The sequence below is a fragment of the Diorhabda sublineata genome, chromosome X, assembly GCF_026230105.1.
Source record: "Diorhabda sublineata isolate icDioSubl1.1 chromosome X, icDioSubl1.1, whole genome shotgun sequence".
Lineage (NCBI taxonomy): Eukaryota > Metazoa > Arthropoda > Insecta > Coleoptera > Chrysomelidae > Diorhabda > Diorhabda sublineata.
This window is the reverse complement of record NC_079485.1, coordinates 36,654,533-36,673,855: the sequence shown is the minus strand read 5'-3', so window position 1 is coordinate 36,673,855 and position 19,323 is coordinate 36,654,533. Positions and strand designations below refer to the sequence as shown.

The 19,323-nt window shown below is 30.4% G+C and overlaps 2 protein-coding genes across 3 annotated transcripts in view; one reads left to right on the top strand and one right to left on the bottom strand.

Annotated features, from left to right (window-relative positions):
* Window positions 1-1,020: 1,020 nt before the first annotated feature.
* Window positions 1,021-18,816, bottom strand: LOC130450644 (catenin alpha). 2 transcript variants are annotated; one of them, XM_056789148.1, is made up of 13 exons: window positions 17,982-18,816; window positions 13,841-14,394; window positions 13,573-13,776; window positions 12,741-12,770; window positions 10,599-10,714; window positions 9,967-10,385; window positions 8,032-8,333; window positions 7,814-7,883; window positions 7,572-7,639; window positions 7,333-7,514; window positions 3,517-3,757; window positions 3,255-3,371; window positions 1,021-2,143 (listed from the first exon to the last, which is right to left on the bottom strand). In XM_056789148.1, exons 1-13 carry the CDS (start codon window positions 18,265-18,267, stop codon window positions 1,979-1,981), a joined length of 2,754 nt encoding a protein of 917 aa, XP_056645126.1. In that variant the 5' UTR covers window positions 18,268-18,816; the 3' UTR covers window positions 1,021-1,978. The 2 variants fall into 2 exon arrangements, with proteins under 2 accessions (XP_056645126.1, XP_056645127.1); XM_056789149.1 differs by lacking the exon at window positions 12,741-12,770.
* Window positions 18,721-19,323, top strand: part of LOC130450645 (N-alpha-acetyltransferase 35, NatC auxiliary subunit) — a 13,745-nt gene continuing 13,142 nt past the window's right edge. The window contains exons 1-2 of the mRNA XM_056789150.1: window positions 18,721-19,112; window positions 19,166-19,239. Coding sequence (XP_056645128.1) covers window positions 19,099-19,112; window positions 19,166-19,239 — 88 coding nt within the window. The 5' untranslated portion in view covers window positions 18,721-19,098. The remainder of the gene's footprint in view (window positions 19,113-19,165; window positions 19,240-19,323) is intronic.

Below are 19,323 nucleotides of genomic sequence, written 5' to 3'. Positions count from 1 at the left end.
AACATACCCCTTATGTTTTTTTTTTCAACACAACCCCAATTTTGCCGTTATCGCCTTACGTCGACACAAGTCACATATTTTTAACACACCCCCCGTATTTCGATGCTGCGGTTAGGCGCCCGATACTACTGCGTCACTTCCCGCCTGCAAACAAACGTGAAAAGAGATGATACACTATCAAATCGATGTATTAGAATTTTTAACTTTAAATATATATTTCTTTTTGAAACAATAATTTATAAAAAAATATTCTTCGGTTTATTAACAGATTAATAGCAAATCATTGAGTGATCAAGTCACCCCAGCTGATAATTAATACTGTTGCAGTTTTGTGATAAATTCACTTCTTGTTTATCATCGTTAGCGAACGGTGGAGTGTTGGGGGGCGTCTGAAGCGGCCCATACTCTACTTTAAGTTTATATTTATAAAGTTAAAATATAATAAAGAGATTTCATTACATTTGAATCACTTGTTTTTGCTAAAAATGAAAGCCTTAAGAAATATGTGGTTCCTTCAAAGGCATTTCAGTAGCTCATGGTTCTCTAGCAACATTCAATCAAATTGTTCTTCCTAAAACTAAAATCCAGTTGAGCAGAAGATAATAATTTAGAGTGAAGTGAAAATAATTCCTGCTGAGCAGAAGTTTGGTTTAATTTATTAAAAGTTCATAGAAGTGACTGTACCTCGATGTACTTGTAAATTTAATTTATAGATCTTTATAATTTCCACCCTGTTCTCTTGAAAAATGAAAAGTCCTTGGAAATACTTCTTCAAGGATTTGGTGAATCTCAATTCTTTGGAGTATGGTCAGATATTGAAAGATTCAAGACTGCGTAAATAAAATTTTGTACCTTACGAAATATAAACGGTTATTTCTAAATATGTAGCTCTGATTGACATATGTGGCATCTATGTTCAATGTTTAAGTTTATAGCATATACCATAACCAGATTGTGTGTAGATCCTCTCGATTTGTATAAATATTGGATAAAATATATTTTGAAATAAGCATCAATAAATATATTAAAATGCTTTATTCGGTATCAAGAGTAAGTAAAATACATAAATGTAAATAAAGCTTCAACTATCAAAATCAACCTATTTCGAACTGACAATATTAATACAAATTTTATTAGGGTTTTGGAAAAACTCGCAACACAGGTGAATGTGATTATATTTATGATATTTAAGTTTTACGCAATTTGGCAGTATTTGGCAAATTTGGAGGATTGATAACCTACTAAACACTAAAAAAATAGTTCTCATGTCAGTTCACGAATAAACTTTTCACTTAATTTATGAACGATACAAATAATACAAAAACCCTGTACTAATCTTGGACAATGTAAACATACAACCCCAGACCTGTATATAATATAAATTTTTCATTTAAATTAAAAACGTCATTCTAATACTTTAGAAAAGGTCTGCATTGAACTATATTTACTAATGTAGCTAATTAAATGATGAAGATGCATAGTTATAATTCTTTCAAAACCCTCATAAACCTAAATTGCAAAAATAATATGGAATATACTGTAGATTGTTGATATGTATCCCCCGAAACAACAAGTCTACATATTTAATACTAAAAAAACCCCATGAAGGAGTAGACCAAGCAAATCACGTGATCATTATAAATATCTTTAGCTCAAGAATGTAATCACATGTCATTCAAAGTTAGATTCACATTCAAAAATATACAGTTCATTTTATGTAAAAATGACATTCTATGCCTTCAATGTAAAAACCCATTATCCAATACGAAATTTAAAAAATACATATGAAATTTTTTTCTACTGTGAATACGTTTAAAACAAACATGAAATGCTACTAGCTCACGTGATGTTGACATAATTAGTCAACCCCTTATCAGACTATATAATTACAAGAATCTAGTCACATATAAAAGTCACAGAAAAATCAGGCAAATAATAATTTACATACTATTCAATATGTTGTTAATGAAAATAATTTTTACACAGATTCTGTGGGACTTTGGAATTCAGAAAGGGCATGAATTGGATTTTGAACTTTCTTCTGTGAACCTTTGCGTACTTTGGCACGAACTTCCTCTGGTTTTTCAGGTCTTACTAAGGGTTTCTTTTCTGGCGCCTTCATCTTCCACACAACAATAGGTGACTGCAAAAAATATTGATGGAATGGGACACAATAGTTTATTTATAGTGGATATAATAAATCACTCATCTCATTTTTTGAATGAAATAATAGCAGAACTATCACAAATTAACTTAAATAGCGATGTAAACTTTAATTTTGATAAATATTGATTATATAAGTAGGTCTAGATTACATTAATTTCTGATAATAGTCTAAAACATGAGGGCATTTCTTTGCTTATACTTTGTTCTAAAATTCCCTGGGAGGGATAAATTTATTTTATTTAATATCTGCCATTCAGTTTAAATCACAGGGTAAACGTTTTGGTGGTGATTATAAGACATGAGTCAATTAATTTCAGTTCATATTTGATCATTATTAAAGATACACAAATGAATTCCTCGATTTGTGTGCAATCTGTCAGAGATTAGACTAGCTATTTTGGTTTTATATTTCAGTGAATATTGCACTGATACCTTATTTGTTCTAGGGGACTCACTTATCCCAATTTTTTATAATCATTACACAATCAAAATCATTTGGCAGATATTGAAACAATAAAGTTCTCAAATCACCCCTTCACGAGGTTGTTTTTAAAATCAATGTACTTAGTTCGTGACCACATTGTTTATTTCAAAACATTTGTTTTATGAACCTTAGATACAGAGTTAACCTTTCAATTTTCAAAAACTAATAAACAGTTTCAAGTACTTTTCAATAGAACAATCTAATTTTGATAAATAAAAAAATTTAGGTATTTCTCAAAATAAACCTATTTCTGGCACCACAATATCACCAATAGTGATACGCATTAATTACTAGTTACAAATGACTTCAAAAATCTATGCCTTCATCTTAGTTATTGTGAAAAGTATTACCAAAATTTGTAAAGTGTGAAGTATTAATTAGAATTTATAACTAAATAAAAGAAAAACACTAATTAACATTAAATGTTAAATGGGCATTTATATATAGAATAAATATAGAAATATATTCTCCCTCAAGTAACAAATGTCAGTATTCATAAATTTAAAGACAGTTTATTGAGGTAGATCTGTAAAATACTAATGAACAAATAAATTGAAATAGGTACACAAAAATTCCTGCAAATTTCCATCACTAGTATACTTACAGCAACGGTTCCTTGTCTCGGATATTTTGTAGAAGCAACATAAGAAGCTTTCACGGTAAGTACCACAGCATTCATCAAGTTTTTAGCTGCTTGGATTAAAGAAGTAGCACTGTCCAACTAAAATAATAATACAGAAATCTAAATTTTAAACAATAATGTTTATAGTATAAACCATTCAATTCAAAACACTTACTTCAAGTATTTAGAAATAATTTGTAATATATTTGAATTTAACTGGGTGTAGCAATTCAATTTTACTTACCCCAGAAACAATGAGCTCCCCGCTGATATTTTGTACATCAGCTTTAACTTTGGATGTAATATTCATTTGGTGACAATATAGGGCAATACGTTGTAGATAAGCAATTAAATCTTTTTTTGTAGAACTTTCGGGGCATTGCTCGGCTATCTGACGAGTAAGTTTATCCAATTTGGTACCAGCTTCTGAAATCTTTTTTGCTGCATTGATAACATCCATGGTTGTTTTTAAAGGACCCCGACCCCTAAAAGTAGTTAGTTAGTAACAGTTCAGCTCATCACCTCACATCTGTTAAATACAAATGATAACATGAATTGCCTATGTTTAAAACGTCCCCTTAAAGCCAGTCATATGTTACATTATTTATAAAAATAATATTTTTATACGAGCCCCGTCCCATTTCAGTTGGCCCAATTGAAAAAAATTACTAATTATTGCATTTTCAGCTATTAAAAACCGACAAATTGTTTCGTTTTGAGCACTTTATATTGTTTATAAACATTTTAGATACTTTTTCAGGAGTTACAAGTCTTAACATATGTTATAATTACAAACCAAAAAAAAAACAAGAACCAAATGTAATCAGAAAAGCTTAAGTATTAAACATACTTTTAAAAGTTACCATTGCGTAACATCCCATTTATTTTTAATAATAGCCGTAATTCTTTGAGGCATGGTGTTTATTAAATTCTGGCAGTATTCGGGAGTAAAATTATTTCTTGTAGTCTTTCTTTTAATTCCATTTCAGTTCTAGCTGGATTTGTACGTAACTGCTTTTTCATGCCAAAGTGTTTCTATTGGTGATAAATCTAGACTACTTGAAACCCACTCTAAAAGTGGAATATTGTTGTCTGAGAACCATTATAAGGCCTTTTTTGACTAATGGCATGCTCCTCCATCTTGCTGAAAAATAAAGGCTTTCCCAGCGGTTAAAGTTACTTCTCTTGTTGGCAATAATGATTCTTCTAAAATATCCAGGTACTTTTCAGTATTGACAATTCCGTTTATGAAATGCAGTTTTCCCACTCCTCTTGCAGATATCGAGCCCCACACCATCACAGATGCCGGAAATTTTATTTTCCGCTTCAAATAATCTGGATGAAAAGCTTCATTTTTTTGTCGAATAACTCTACTTCGATCGTCACCCACGCAAACTTCAAAACGAGACTCATCACTCCAATGTATACAGCTTCACTATTAAAAATTCCAATTTTTATGCTCTTTGGCCCATTTAAGTCTATTTTTCTTTTGGATTTGAGTCAATAATGGCTTTTCCTTGGCCTATGTAAAGAAAATTTAAATTTAGAAAAATATGCATTAAACTAAGGTGTTACAAAAATCACTTTGTATGTCCGAAATCCTAATTTTTTAGCCTCTCTGTGACATGTGGATCTTGAAACCTGCCTATCCACTGCATTAGTCCAAAGTACACTTAATTGACCATAGTCAGCACGTCTGTTTTGTTGAATTATTCTTTTTAACGCTCGTTTATCTTTGTCTGACAATTTCGATTTTCTTACGTACCGGCGTTTAGGGTCAATCGAACCATTTGCTTTATACAAGAGAACTATATTTTTCGAACACTGTATTTTGACATGTTTACAACTTTCGCGATTTCTGAGTTCTTTTTCCCATTTTTGAATAAGTTTATTATGATTAATTGAATTTTTTCATCAATAACTTTTCCTCTACCCATTTTAAAAATTATACTCATCTTATTACTTCAAAAATCTATCTCACTTAAAAAAACATTTTGTGAAAATATGACTTTACAGCCTACTTTATTATTTGCGTATTTTAGATCTAATGAAACACAATTTTGGAAATAATGAACCCTTGTATATGCATAAAAAATTATAATCAACAGTATCTATCTATTTCCATCATATTAAATATCATTCAACATATTTGACAATATTCAAATAAAACTTATTTTAAACGTAAAACTAAAAGTTTAAAACATTTTACTTACAGCTACTTTTTGGCATTTTAAAATAAATTTTAATAATTTCGAATTTTTCTAAGTGGGCCAACTGAAATGGGACGGGGCTCGTACCTGGAGACTATAATCATTTATTTAGTATTATTATTAACTAGAAAAGGGACTTATGTTAAATGAAATTCTAGAATAGTTGAATTTGCAGAAGAGCAAAACCGTGATTCTAGTTATAACGCCGAAGGTATTGAGCGCGGAAAAATCTATTTTTGGACGTGTAATGAACGATACTTTTTATTATACATTTCTGAAAACAACACAAAAAAAGTAAGAATTTTCTATTGGTTTGATTCATACTAGGTTTAAAAGATGTACTCGGAAGAAAATCCAGATATTTCTAAAAACATATTAGAGATAGCGACACAAGCCAGTGCTGATTTGTTACCAGCAAAACGCAGGTCAAGGTACACGAGTAACAACTTTTTCTGGAATGGCGAAATCTCGTAAAAGTTAAATCTGTATATAATCATATTGTTTTTTTTTTATTTTGTCGAAAAAGCTAAGAATATGAAATCTTCCACGTTATGGAGTCGGTTCTCAACGCTAAAGAAATTGCTGGCAACACTAAAGATTCAAAAACAATTGCTTTTTTTGAAGTGTTGGGTTGTGGGCTATATATCAAAAAATTGCATAACAAGTAACTATATTCGTATGTGAAGCTTCAGATGAACAATATTTACTGGCAAAAGAGTTTGGGATCTTTGATCTTTGACGCATGTCGTAGAGATGATTTCGAGTTTGGATAATGTGGAAGATAATTGACGCCTTATTGTTGTGTTTTTGCGAGATGGGAAAATCATATATTTTACCATTACCAATGAGGGATGTACGTTCGAACCCTGAACACTTTACCATAAATAAGATCTAAAAATATGAACAGCAGAAGATTATTTGTGGCACACTTAAATCGTAGGTGTTTGATGACATATTATCAGCGCTGTCCCAAAACTTGTTGCACAATAATGGAAACCGAATAATCTCGAAGAATATAACGGGCATGGGCTAAGGCGTTATTCAGTAACCATGTTGGTGGAAAGCGGTGCTGATTTGATACATAGAAGAATCCATAAAAAAACAAAAAGTCACAAAAATTGTTTAACCCTTCTCACTTGCAAAATACAAGCTCTGCGATATTTCAATAGGAAAATCAAAACATCTGCGAACTGAAACCACTGAACTGCAATAATTCAAATTGTACAATAAATGTTACAATTAAGACCAACGATTCCTAAATATACTAATTATGTTGTTTTCAGAAAAGTGTTATAAATAAATAATTGTTGTTTCTTATAATTAATTTCAATTGGTTTTTATTATTTAGTGCACAGAAAAAATTGGATATCGGAAAAAATTTTCCGTGCGTTGTTTTGAATAAGCCACCTTTACGCCTTTGTGAAATTAAATGAAAAAAGGTGTTTTCATATTAGTGTAACAAAAAGGTCTTTCCACAGGAAAAATCACAATTGTTTAATTGTCGCTAGTTTAAATTAAAGTCCAATGATGAATTAACTCAAGAAGCTATAGAAATAATTAACCTTTGTTAATGGAAAACTGGCTCATATGAAAGACAGAGATTTTATTTGTAGGTAAGTTAAAAAATAGGCAGTCAGTAAACGGAGAAAAAATAAAAATTCTCAAAACCCTAGGAGAAATAATACATAAAGATATTATTTTTCTGGAGAGATTCGTAAATTCTGATATTGTGGTTTTGAGGGGACGAAATAAACTGTCAAATTTATCAGTGCTGATTTAATTTTACCATTAGTTTATATGAAAGATCAAAATTAATATGAAACATTTTAATGAACAATATAAAGCAGTACCTTGTAAAATCTGTCATTTCCATCATAATCATACACATATGTTTGGCAAGTACAATAATATCATTACCAGTATCGTCCCATTTGGCAACTTCACGATCAAACTTGAGCTTTTCGCTTCTGAAGAATTCAACTTGTTGTAAAATCTTTTGTTTGTCTTCTTCAGGCATTTTACCCATAGCTTCCTATAAATAAATAAGCATGAACAAAAAGTACGCATATTGAACATGAACATTTCTTACCCTGGCAGTTGTAATTCCACTGATATCTGGATATTCATCAACACCATGTTCTCCTGTATGGGCACTTGCTACAAAAAATACGAATAATCAATAATTTGTCCAACAATTTCAAAACATTCATATAAATTTTGTTTAAAAATAAAAAAAAAAACATTATGATGTTTCTTCCCACCCCACGTAGATTGTATCAGCAGTGGACTTCCATCAATTCTCTATTCATATATTACTAATAGTTTACTTACATTTACTTCTTGTTTCAATCAAATAATTTTCATCCAATTCAACATCTTCAGGATCTAAGTCCTCATCGGCCTGTAAAAAATTCAATTTTACAATTAATATGAATCTGGTTATATGTATTATTTACAATACCATCCGAATAGGTTTGACAAGACTATCATTTCTTGATTGTTTACACTATACTTTGTTTCAAAAAACCATAATATATGGAATTACTTACTCTATTCATTAATACTGCTCTTCTTATTTCTCTTACACCATCATAAACAAGTCTGGAGGCATCAATGAAATCGTTTTCATCTACTTCTTTTGGTGGACTATTTCCTAATGCTTGAACAGCAACTTGCACTCTTTGGGTAAATTTAGGCATTACTTGATCGTTCAATACCTTAACAGCTTCAAGAACACGTTTAGTGTAAATGCAAGGTTCGTAGTTATCCATTTCAGCTGTCACAACATTGCATACTCGATTAGATCTGCCTCTAATACCACTAGCAGTGCGATCTAGAGTATCAGCATCACCTAAAACATTACGTCCAAATATAAGTTTAAACATAAACTACCCCAAATTATTTAGTACATGTACTGTTTAAAAACTAAATGTATAAAAATACAATTAACATCTAGAACAATATTCATATTTTCTGCTACCAATTATCAAAAGCACTTTAATATTCCCAAAACTGAGATGAATAACAGACCATATTTTATCTTAGAACATACTAGAATATCTCAACAGTTTTGTAGAAATACTTGTTTATCAGATTAAGTTGGACGAAGAAAACAAGTTTGAATTCATACATGAGTTGGTATGTGGAGAATCCAAGATAATGTTTACCCTTTCGGCAATGGTGTAAATACTCAAACAACAGTCAGTTGCTAATTGTTTCTATCTTGGAGTATTGAAAACGCTTAAACCTAAGCTACACTCAGCAACTGAAGGTACTAGTTATACCAATTTTTTAACAATAGCGAGAGGCACTGCAATTGTAACAAAAGAATTCACGGTAACAGCTGTCGGTTGCTGGCATTTGACACTTGTTCCGAAATACCGCCAATTCAATATTTATTAGTTATGCTCCTGTCCTGTCCCACAAAAAAACACAAAAATTTTGGAACAAAATTATTTATTTTTCAATGTAATCACCTTTTAGTTCCTTACATTTATCCCATTTTTTCATTAACTGTTGAAATCACTTCATTGTTGGAAAATTTTTCACCACCGAGCCATTCTTCCAAGTCTGGGAACAAAAAATCATCTGAGGGGACTTAATCTGGTAGTGGTAGCATTTCAAACTTTTCATTGATTAATTTTGGCCATTGCAATAACAGATGTGTGAGCTGGTGCATTGTCTTGATAAAACATTCTTCTTAGCCGTTTTTGCTTGATTCCTTGACTCAAGCTCGCATAATGCTTGCCGTCGATAGTTTTCCCTTTTTCAAGATAGTTGATGAAAATTGTTCCAAGTGCATTCCAAATAACCGACGCCATAAGCTTACCTGCAGATGGAACGGTCTTTGCCTTCTTTGGAGCCGGTTCTCTCTTTTCAGTCCATTGTTTTGATTGATCTTTTGGTGTGAAGTGATGGCCCTACATTTCATCCATAATTATGAAACGGCGCAAAAATTCGGCTTTATTTCTGTGAAATATTGCCAAACACTCAAGATACTGATTTTGTTCCATTGAGAGCAACCGCAGCAACCATTTTGCGCATAGCTTTCTTATGTCCAAATTTTCAGTTAATATGCGATGTACCGCACTTCTTGGAATGCATACTATGTCTGGTAGCTCGCGCACTTTCCGTCGACGATCATTCAGTACTGCTTTGTGGATCTTCTTCAAAATTTCTGGAGTCGACGACTGCGATGATGGTCTAGTTCAGCTTTTATATTGGTGGGCTAAGACCTTTCAAATAGAAGTATTGTATCACATAATGATTAGTTGTCAAACAAATACTAAACGTGGCGTCTTCAAACTTGAAACATATGCTGTATAGATTGTGTACTTTCTAATACAGTGGCATTTTTCAAGCAACTACCACCATCTCTAGATCACGCCAGATATTTCTGTGATCATCCTCGTATACTGAATTTAGATCTTATGTTTACCTAACTTTATTGACTATATTTTTAAACTGTCCAAGTATAGTCTTACCTTCTTGTAATGCAAGGACGCATTTGTTGACATCTTCTAGAATATGATTTTCAGAAACAGCCAAAAAGTCGTCAATAGTAGTAATATCGTCAACAGCTTCAGTTAGAATCCTAACTTGATTTTCCCAAGATTGCTTAAATGCTTCCATGTTTTCTTGAGCAACTTTACTGCGAGGTCTAGCAGCTAAGATCCTAGCTGCATTGATTACTTCTGGACATAGATTATCAATCTGAGCAGCAGCATATCGAACCATTTTAACTCCATCTTCATTGTTCGACATGCTACAAACTAGGTTTGCTACCTCTACTAACTTATTGGAATGTTCAGTAAACACAACCGCATATTCTTCTACTTCTTTTTCATTGCCATTTTGAGCTGCTTTTATTAGAACCAATAAGGGTACGTTGGTTTCCAAAAAACTAAAAAAAGAACATACATTATTGACCAAAAAATTATTTGTAAAATATTTTGTTTACTGCAAATACTAATATGCAAACTTTACATTCTTATAAAATATGCAATACCTTATAATGGAGGATATACCAGCTTTTAGTGTTAAGAAAACAGTCTTTACATTGAAATATTTAATATTATATAACTTAATTTGACTAAAGTATAATTTTATTGTTTACCTATCAGACACATGATCCACAACAGCTTTTCTGAGCTGTCTTCGTAAATCTCTAGTCTTTCTTCCCATATTATCAATAGCTCTATTGAGACTTTCACTTTTATCTTTATTTCCCATCTACAAATGAATTGCTGCTTAATTAATTTTAATTTTACAATTCAAAACATAAAAAAATAAAACAAAAAAATTGATGTATTGATGTGTATTTGTGGATGACAATAGCCATTTTCTGAGACGAGGAACTCAGGATTGGTATTAGAGCTGATGTGGATTTTGAATGACAATTAATTTATTGAATGGAAATAAATGCAATTCATAATTAGTTCTATAGTAACTGTTAAGTGAATTGCAGCCAATCTAAATGATTGTTATGTTATTGTTATGTTGGGATGTAACTTGAAGTTTATGTACAAGAAAATATCACAAGGTGGTTTGAATGATCCCTAGTAAACAGTATTGACAAATATTTACAACAAACAACAATGCAAAAAATTTAGACAATAATCCAACTAAAAAATATATTTAGATATATTGAAATGAAAGTCTTCAATTCATGGACTCTCTAATTCATAATAAATTCTAAGGTATAAACATAAATTGATTCAACAGATCAGTTACATGAATAAACTAATAATGATTGTGACTTCTTTGTTACACTATAATGAATTCAAGGAAGAGTTGCTTTTAAATATCTCGACAAAGTAACTGAAAAATTAGCTAATAATGATAATATATGAAGATTGGGTTCAAATTGCTTTAAAATGCAATATTAATGGATTTAGTTCTAATGTTACTCACAACAAACATTTTCTGAAGATTTCCTTCTGGTAATGAACCTAATATTTTTTGAGCACTTGTCATAGATCACCTTTTCAATTTTTGATGTATTAATTCCCAACACCAACATCTAGCATGTCGATATGCATAAAAACAATTTTAGATTAATTCATTATACGTTAATGATGGGTCCTGTTGAATCCACTATACCATACGGACATTTCTTCATTCCTATATTTAGATTGTACAAGAATATGTTCCTTGTATGAACGACAGCATTTATACTATTAGAGGTGCAATTTGGGTAGTACTTAGCAATACTTTGTGATTTATATAGACATTTAATCTTAGTTGTTTTTCTACATTATAGCAGAAGTTTTCAATAATCATTGTATTTTCATTATTATTGGCCAAAAATAAAGGAAAACATTGGTAATAAGGAACACACTTACTTGCCAATACTGTTTATATTATTGAAGATGTTAGACTTTCCCATTTATACAAATACTAACTAATTGACTTGATAGTTGATAATAACGGTAAGATAGTATATTTATAATTTTATTCCACTTATTAGTTTCTTTAATTTGTATTTGTATAGATGCTAAGTCGACAAAATTATTCATAATAAATCTTTTATATTCAGAGGTCATATAATATAATTTGCTGAAATTTAGATGTGAAGATTATTCAGAAAAGAAACTTAACCTCTTTATATAAAGAGTAAGATTTAATTTAGGCCATTTCAAAAAATCTACAAGTGTTTAGTATCAGAAATTGCATCCAAAGTCATTATTTCAGAATAATATTAAGTTCAAAGAATATAATTATTTACAGTAGGATTCTGATACATTTACAAAAGACTCTATAGAAGCTTTAACTTAAATTAACTCTATTGCCATCTCTTTAATATTGTCTATATTTAAATTAAAAAAGGGGGCTTAGAAGTAACAATTTGAGTTTTGGAAAGCAATAAAATTCGGCTAAAATCTCAATAATAAAAATTAACAGTAATAGGTTTCTCAAATATTTATTTTTTTCAAATTTTATAAAAAAAACTGTTCTTTGAAATAGTTCAATCAAATTGTAGATTTTTTGAAATCCCACATACAACAATATCTGAAATATTTGGCAGTTGCAAAAACCTAAAATAACATTGAAAAAAACGGGTTATTTGTTCAGGTCTAGGCTGCTATGAAAAGCGATTGCAACAATCAAAAATGCATGGATATTTAGAAGTATTAGAATTTCATGCTGAGAAAAAACAATAAATGTTTTGTTACAACAGCATAGACAAAATGTGGCGGAAAGGGGCTACATTGAAAAAGTGAACACTGAAAACAGTTATGGGATACATAATATTTACCCTTGTTATTCCACGTAAAACTTCCAATTGCTATACAAAATATAAAGTAAAAGATATTTTAAAACTACAAGGTCCTTAAAACAAGTGAATTGTCAAAAGTTTAGTAGTTTTTATGTACATTTTATTCTATCATATCAACAAATGATCCTAATATATTTAGTAATTTAGAAGCTGTTCCAATTAAATATTTAATAATGGAATATTTCAATTTAAATTTTTGTAACTCTTTATGAAAATGAATTCAATAAACAATATTTATTTGTTCCAATTAAATATTTAATAATGGAATATTTCAATTTAAATTTTTGTAACTCTTTATGGAAATGAATTCAATAAACAATATTTATTACTATTACAAGGTAGTGTTTGAATGAATTTCTTTCTCTACACAGTTAGGCAATCGAGAATTTCTATATGAAGTAGAAGAAATTGTATGTAAAGGTTTGTGAGACATAATATTTAAGTATTTGTAGCAGTATCGTTACAGTTAAAGTGCAAATTTTTCCCAGTTATTGAAATCACCAAAATTACATTAAAATCATAACAATTTAATCCATCGCCATTTTACAAATCCAGCAATATCATTAATCAGACATTATTCTTCATCTTATATAGCGTGGTATTTAAAATATCTAAACGTCTGTTTCCTAGGATATTCAAAAGAAATATTTTAAAATTTATTTAAAACAAAGTAGAAGATTACTTGAAAGTGTGTAAAGTACATTAGTTTATTTTCTTGAAATTTTGATCCATCTCATGTTTTAAATAAATAACGCTTCTGTAATAGCCTACCAAACTTTTGAACAAAAAATATAATTTAACAAATACTTACATTAGTCATATACTCAGAAAGCAAATCTTGCAAAGCTTGTCTCACTGCGTTACATTCTGCAACTATTCTCTCACGTCTTTCATCTCTAGTACAGCTGGAATCTGCCATTAGTGCTGCTCCACTTATAATACTTTCTAAACGTTCCTCTAAAGAAGGCCTTGTGTGGACTTCGTTGTAAGCTAAAGGTTCCATCACCATGTGATCCTTTAAAAAGCACATATTATCATATTTTTACACAAATTACATCTATTGATGAAATAACACTTACATCAAAGTCGTCTAAAGCAGCAGCCAACTCTCCAGGACCATCATAGGGCCCGCAAGCAGGTTGTGGAGTCCTACCCTGTGCTACATCATTAATGGTATTGACAGCTTCACATACTTGTTTTAGTACATAATCTCTATTTGCTTTTGCTGCTGCCAATTCAGGATGGCGTACATACACCTTTGAAGCTGTCAATAGCATTGTGGAATGTTTTTTAAGTACAGCTCTAGCAGCTGCCAAGTCATCACGAAGTTGTGGGTCTTTCAGTTCTTGTTGTCTTTTAGCTGCCTGATTCATTAGTTCATTGGCATTTTGACCAAAAGCTTTAATATTGTCCAAGAGTTCTCCATTGCTTGAGGCATTTTTAAGTTTTTCTAAATCATCTTCAACTACATGTAAAGATTTGAGCAGAAGGTGAACATCCACCATATCAGCAAGAATTAAAAGCCGGGTTACAGCAGATAGAAGGTTTCTAGCAGCTCGAACCATATTTCCTCTTTTTAAAGAAGAGCACGGATCTTCAGAAAACTCCCTTGCAGCTATACTCATTGCTGTTCCTAAAAAATTTATGAATAGAATGAACCTATCCAATTTTTTCTTTATATCAATATGAGTTTTAAATGATAATATTTCTATCTCAGTAGCAGCAGGTGCAAGTGCAAGAATTGGTTAATTTTTTAATGATGGATTGTCGATGGTATATTACACATTGTTTATGTTTATTATTTCAAAGAAGAACTAATAAGTTTGAAGATAGGTAAAAATTGAGAAAGACAAAAAAGAAGACACCTTATAAATATTAGATTACCCACATTTGTTTTCTTGGTGCATCAAGTATGGTATAAAATTCAATAAAAAAAGTGAATGCTTTGACTCACTTCAATTGAAATAAGCAACAAAAGCTTAACAAGACCAAGATGAATATAAAACATACTACATTATGTATATTGGCCTTTGGTTAATAATTTTTGAAAAAGTAAATTTATAATTCCAGATAAGAGTCCTCAAGATAAAACAATTTTTGTAAAATTTATATTTTCTTTAAAATAAACAATAAGCTATTCAAAAGAAAAAATATTTAATCAAACAGAGTTAAAATCATGTCTATAAATTAATACTGACCAAAATGTTAGGAAAAATAACAAACTTACTTATACACATCAATATCTGATAAGTTTCACAAAAAATTGAAAAACATTCTCTCCAAGAGCAACCACATGTAATTTATATAATATATTATTGTCTAATCAATGCTCAATGAATATTTATATGAGAAAAATCAAAACTTGAGTAAGATTGGCTATTTGTGGATTATACTAGGTAAAAAATGATGCAGCACATAATGACTTTAATGGTACTTTATATTGGTGTGGAAACTGATTGAAAATTTAAAAAATGTAAAAGGAAGTGCTAAGGAAATTTGCATGGCTTGCCTAAGTTGCTAGAGATTACTGATGAACTTCTAGAACTCAGTCATTAAGGACAAACCAGATTGAGAAAGAGAAAAAACAGGAAGGGATATATATAAGGATTTTACAAATCTACTAATAGAAGATAGTAGTAATTTTGATAAAAATTATAAAAATGGTATAAAACTCATTAATTAACAGGGTAGATAGACTAATAATGAGAAACATGCAGTTGAAAAATGGTTGAAAATAAAAAGTCTCTATCAACATTAGAGCAGAAAGCACTTAAAATATATTACATCAATTTGTGACAAAAAAGATAAGATATATATTATGATTGTGATGCTAGTGTAAATATTTTTTTTGCACCCACCAAAAAAAAACAAGGACTTGCTTCGACTTCAGAAAAACCCTACTTGTTGCTGAAATTTTCATTATCGTCATTGGTGAATTTAAGAATTAAAAAACTAAAACAATCATGAGCCAACAATCAGGATAGTAGAAGAATATATAGTTACTATATTCAATATGCATTTTAAATGTTATGGTCGAGTATCAGTCATCATGTATTAAATAAATAACAGTAAATATGAAGATGATTTATCTTTAAAAATCATAACTTTATAATTGATGTGGTAGTATAAATAGATAATAAATCATTTAATATAACATAATGATAAGATAAATAAGTTGAATACATTCAGTGAAATTAACTGTCCAAGCTTCAATCTCTGCACTGCCTCTGCTACTGGAAGTAATGTCGGGAAGAAATTAGGATTTTCCTGTGGTGGTGGATGGTGGTAATTACTTTGGCCAACAGCTTACTATCCAACAGCGACTTGTGGCAAGGTGCGTCATTTTGATGATCTCTTTCTTCATACATCACAAACTTTCTAGTATGCCCTTGTCATATTTGGAGTTTACAGTTGTTCTCTTTATAACGCCCTCTCGTCGTCCTTTAGATAACCATTACCTTGCTGTTTGGTTTTATTGACGGACCATTTTAAAACTCTATCGAGATAGGTTTCACTTTTCATGACATTTTTTTTATTGTTTCTTTACAGATACCGGTATAGTAGCATATTGAGAAGATGGAATGGGGCCAAACTTATTCTGCTTACCTCAATACCATTAGATATAGCTTTATTGTTTTTCAAAATATCCTTCAGTAAGATCAATTCATTTTTGCATACATTTGAACCAGATGTCAAAGGTTTTTTTTCTATTCCGATTGAGGTACCTCCAAAACTTTTGATTTGAATGTGTCAATCACTTCTTTAGGTGTTGAAAAACGTTGACCTCGCAATTTATTTTTTGTTTTGTTGTAAGGCGGATGTTTTGACTATTAAAAAATGTTTTTATTTGAACTGATGTGTGAGAGCTCGAATTGTCGAAGTGTAGAATGATTCGTCTCCTGCAAATGGTTTCCCTGATTTCTTCGAACACTCCTGGCAAGCAATTGCTGGTGTACCATTCAGAATTGACTGTTCTACATTCGTTGCTCTAATGAAACAGTGGTGATATGTCCAATTATTCCGAAAATACATCAATTGCTTCGAAGTGCTTCGGGGGGAACAACTTTTGTTAGATTTGGCTTGTCTTGAAAGACACATACAGTTTATTGTTGTTTAGTTTCGGATTCATATGCGTAGATCTATGATTCGCCTCCTGTCACGATCTAATAGACGTCTTTTGATGCACCGCAATTGAATTTTTTCAACATTTATTTGCACTAATTGACACGAGCTTTTTTTGAGCGATAGTCAAATTATGCAGTATCCAACGCAAATAAATCTTTTCGATAGCCAAATGGTGATGCAATATTGAATGTATGCAAGTGGAACTAATTCCTAAGTATGCCTCAATCTCACGGTATATCACACGACGATCTTGCAATACCAGTCTACATACAGCATTGATGATTTCTGACGAAATAACCAATTCCCAAAATTCATCGAAAATCGACAAAAGTTATAGAAAATTTTCGCGATTTAATCCCATTTCTTAACAAGATGAAATTTCAAGTATGTAAAAACAACTCAAATAGCACTTGTATGACAACACGTTATGAGTACGTTCACTATTAAAAATGTCAAACTTTTTGAAGGCAATGTCAGATTTCACATATTCACATCAGTGTATAGTACTCTTATGTTTTGTAATAAAAGTGGAATTAAATGAATAAACTATACTAGGTAATCAAGATATTGACTTGTCCATTATAATCCAAGAAGTATTTTTATGACTATTTCAAGAAACGGTTTCTTTTCTTATCTTTCAAATGTATCTGATATACATACTTAATTTTTAGCAAAAGCTATAAAAAAGGGACCTAAATAACGCAATGTTGGAAAGTTATTTATTAATTAGATCAATTAAAACCTTTTATTTTGCAATCAACTAACATGTTATTTGAATAATAAACCAGAAATCAAAAACCTTCAAAAGTTCAATTGGTTCAAATGTCCATTCATACTTAAGTTTATAGTTTTTAAAATGTATATAAATGAATAATGTTGAGACAGATAATACTTCTTAGAATTCACTATTAAATATTTTTATTCAAATTCACGAATTTAAGAATAACTAACTGTACCTGTTTGTCGCATAAATTGATGTATGATTAAAATTTTATACTTATATATAAGAATTTTTTTCTTCTTACAAAGTTATGAGATACGAATATTGATTAATGAATACTTGTCCGTTTTATTAATTGATATTTCAATGCTCACCTGTTTTCTTAACTTCGTCCACAGCTGCCAGCATTTCATCTGTAATATCTGGATTTTCGTAAGCAATCTGTTCACCTTTTTCAATAAAGTTTTCAGTTGCTTTTTCTACTGTACTAACCAATGCATTGGCACGTTTAGATTTTCCTTTCTTTTTTTTACTTGGTCCTTTTGTATTTACAAGAGTTGTAACTTGCAAAACTAAGGGCTCCAATGTTTTTTCTACAGACATAGTTCTAATTTCTAAATTTTTGGGGTCCCATTTTAAACCAAAACGATCAGTCATCATCTTTGTAGTTGAGCTTGTAGTATATAAATGCAATCCTAAAATTAATTTTATAATGAATCACTCCTGACCACACCAGAAAATTATTCAGTTCTGACTGAAAGAAAAATAAATTCCTCTTATTGTTTATCTCTAATATGAATCATAGCTGCATAGGTGTGCCAAACTGTCAACTGTCAAAGGCAAGAACCACTCCTCGATAAATTTAACATTTGGTATGCCTGCAAGGAGCCCTTATGATTAAATTTATTGATGTTTGATGTGTACTAAAATTCAAAATTTTTCCTTTTTTTTATCATACTCAATTAAATAATTTTATACCAAAAAATTCAGACTATTGAAATTGTATTTATTCAATAATGTATAATTATTATATGTATTGTTATGTGCTGTTTTGACCTTAATTATTCCCATAAATATTATATAACATGGACAAGTTTTGCAAAACAAAAAACCAGTTCCCAATATAACTCACACAAACTCAGAAACTTTTGATGTTGATATAATAAGATTATAACGTTAATATAATAACAAACATTATGGAGGCCATTCTACTTTATTTGGTAGGGGTGGTATTTCGAGAATGACATTATTTGGGTTTTATATACAGTCAGAAAGAATTCAGAAAGTCATTTCTTCAGTTTTTCAGTAAGATAATTATTAGTATATTAATATACATATTCGAAGGGCATTGTACTGTCCTCTATTACCATCTATTGACAACTTTAGCAACTACATTAAACATTTTTTATTGAATTGATCAAATTTAGTTTGAAGTAAGGTTATGTGTCAATTCCTTTAAACATTTGATAAAAAAATAAAAGTGATTTAGAAATGGAAAATGAATGGTGAGTTTAAAATAAATAAATAAGTATAAAATAATATCATGATGTTTCTATAGTTCTCATTCTTGTTCTTGGAAACTGTTTGGAAATTGGATTGATATCACCCCAAAATTTCAAGAAGCAGTAAAAGGTAAGATTTTAATAAAGTATATCTAAGTGAGAAAGTTTCGACGTTAACATCAAACCATTTATTCTCTTTCCATTTCCACTAAAA

Coding starts and splice junctions, on each gene's coding strand:
- LOC130450644 (XM_056789148.1), bottom strand. CDS start 18,267: ATGATGACTGATCGTTTTGGTTTAAAATGGGACCCCAAAAATTTAGAA. Junction 10,386..10,598: donor GTGGATCATGTGTCTGATAG/GTAAACAATAAA, acceptor TTCTTTTTTTAG/TTTTTTGGAAACCAACGTAC. Junction 8,334..9,966: donor CGTCCTTGCATTACAAGAAG/GTAAGACTATAC, acceptor GTAATGTTTTAG/GTGATGCTGATACTCTAGAT.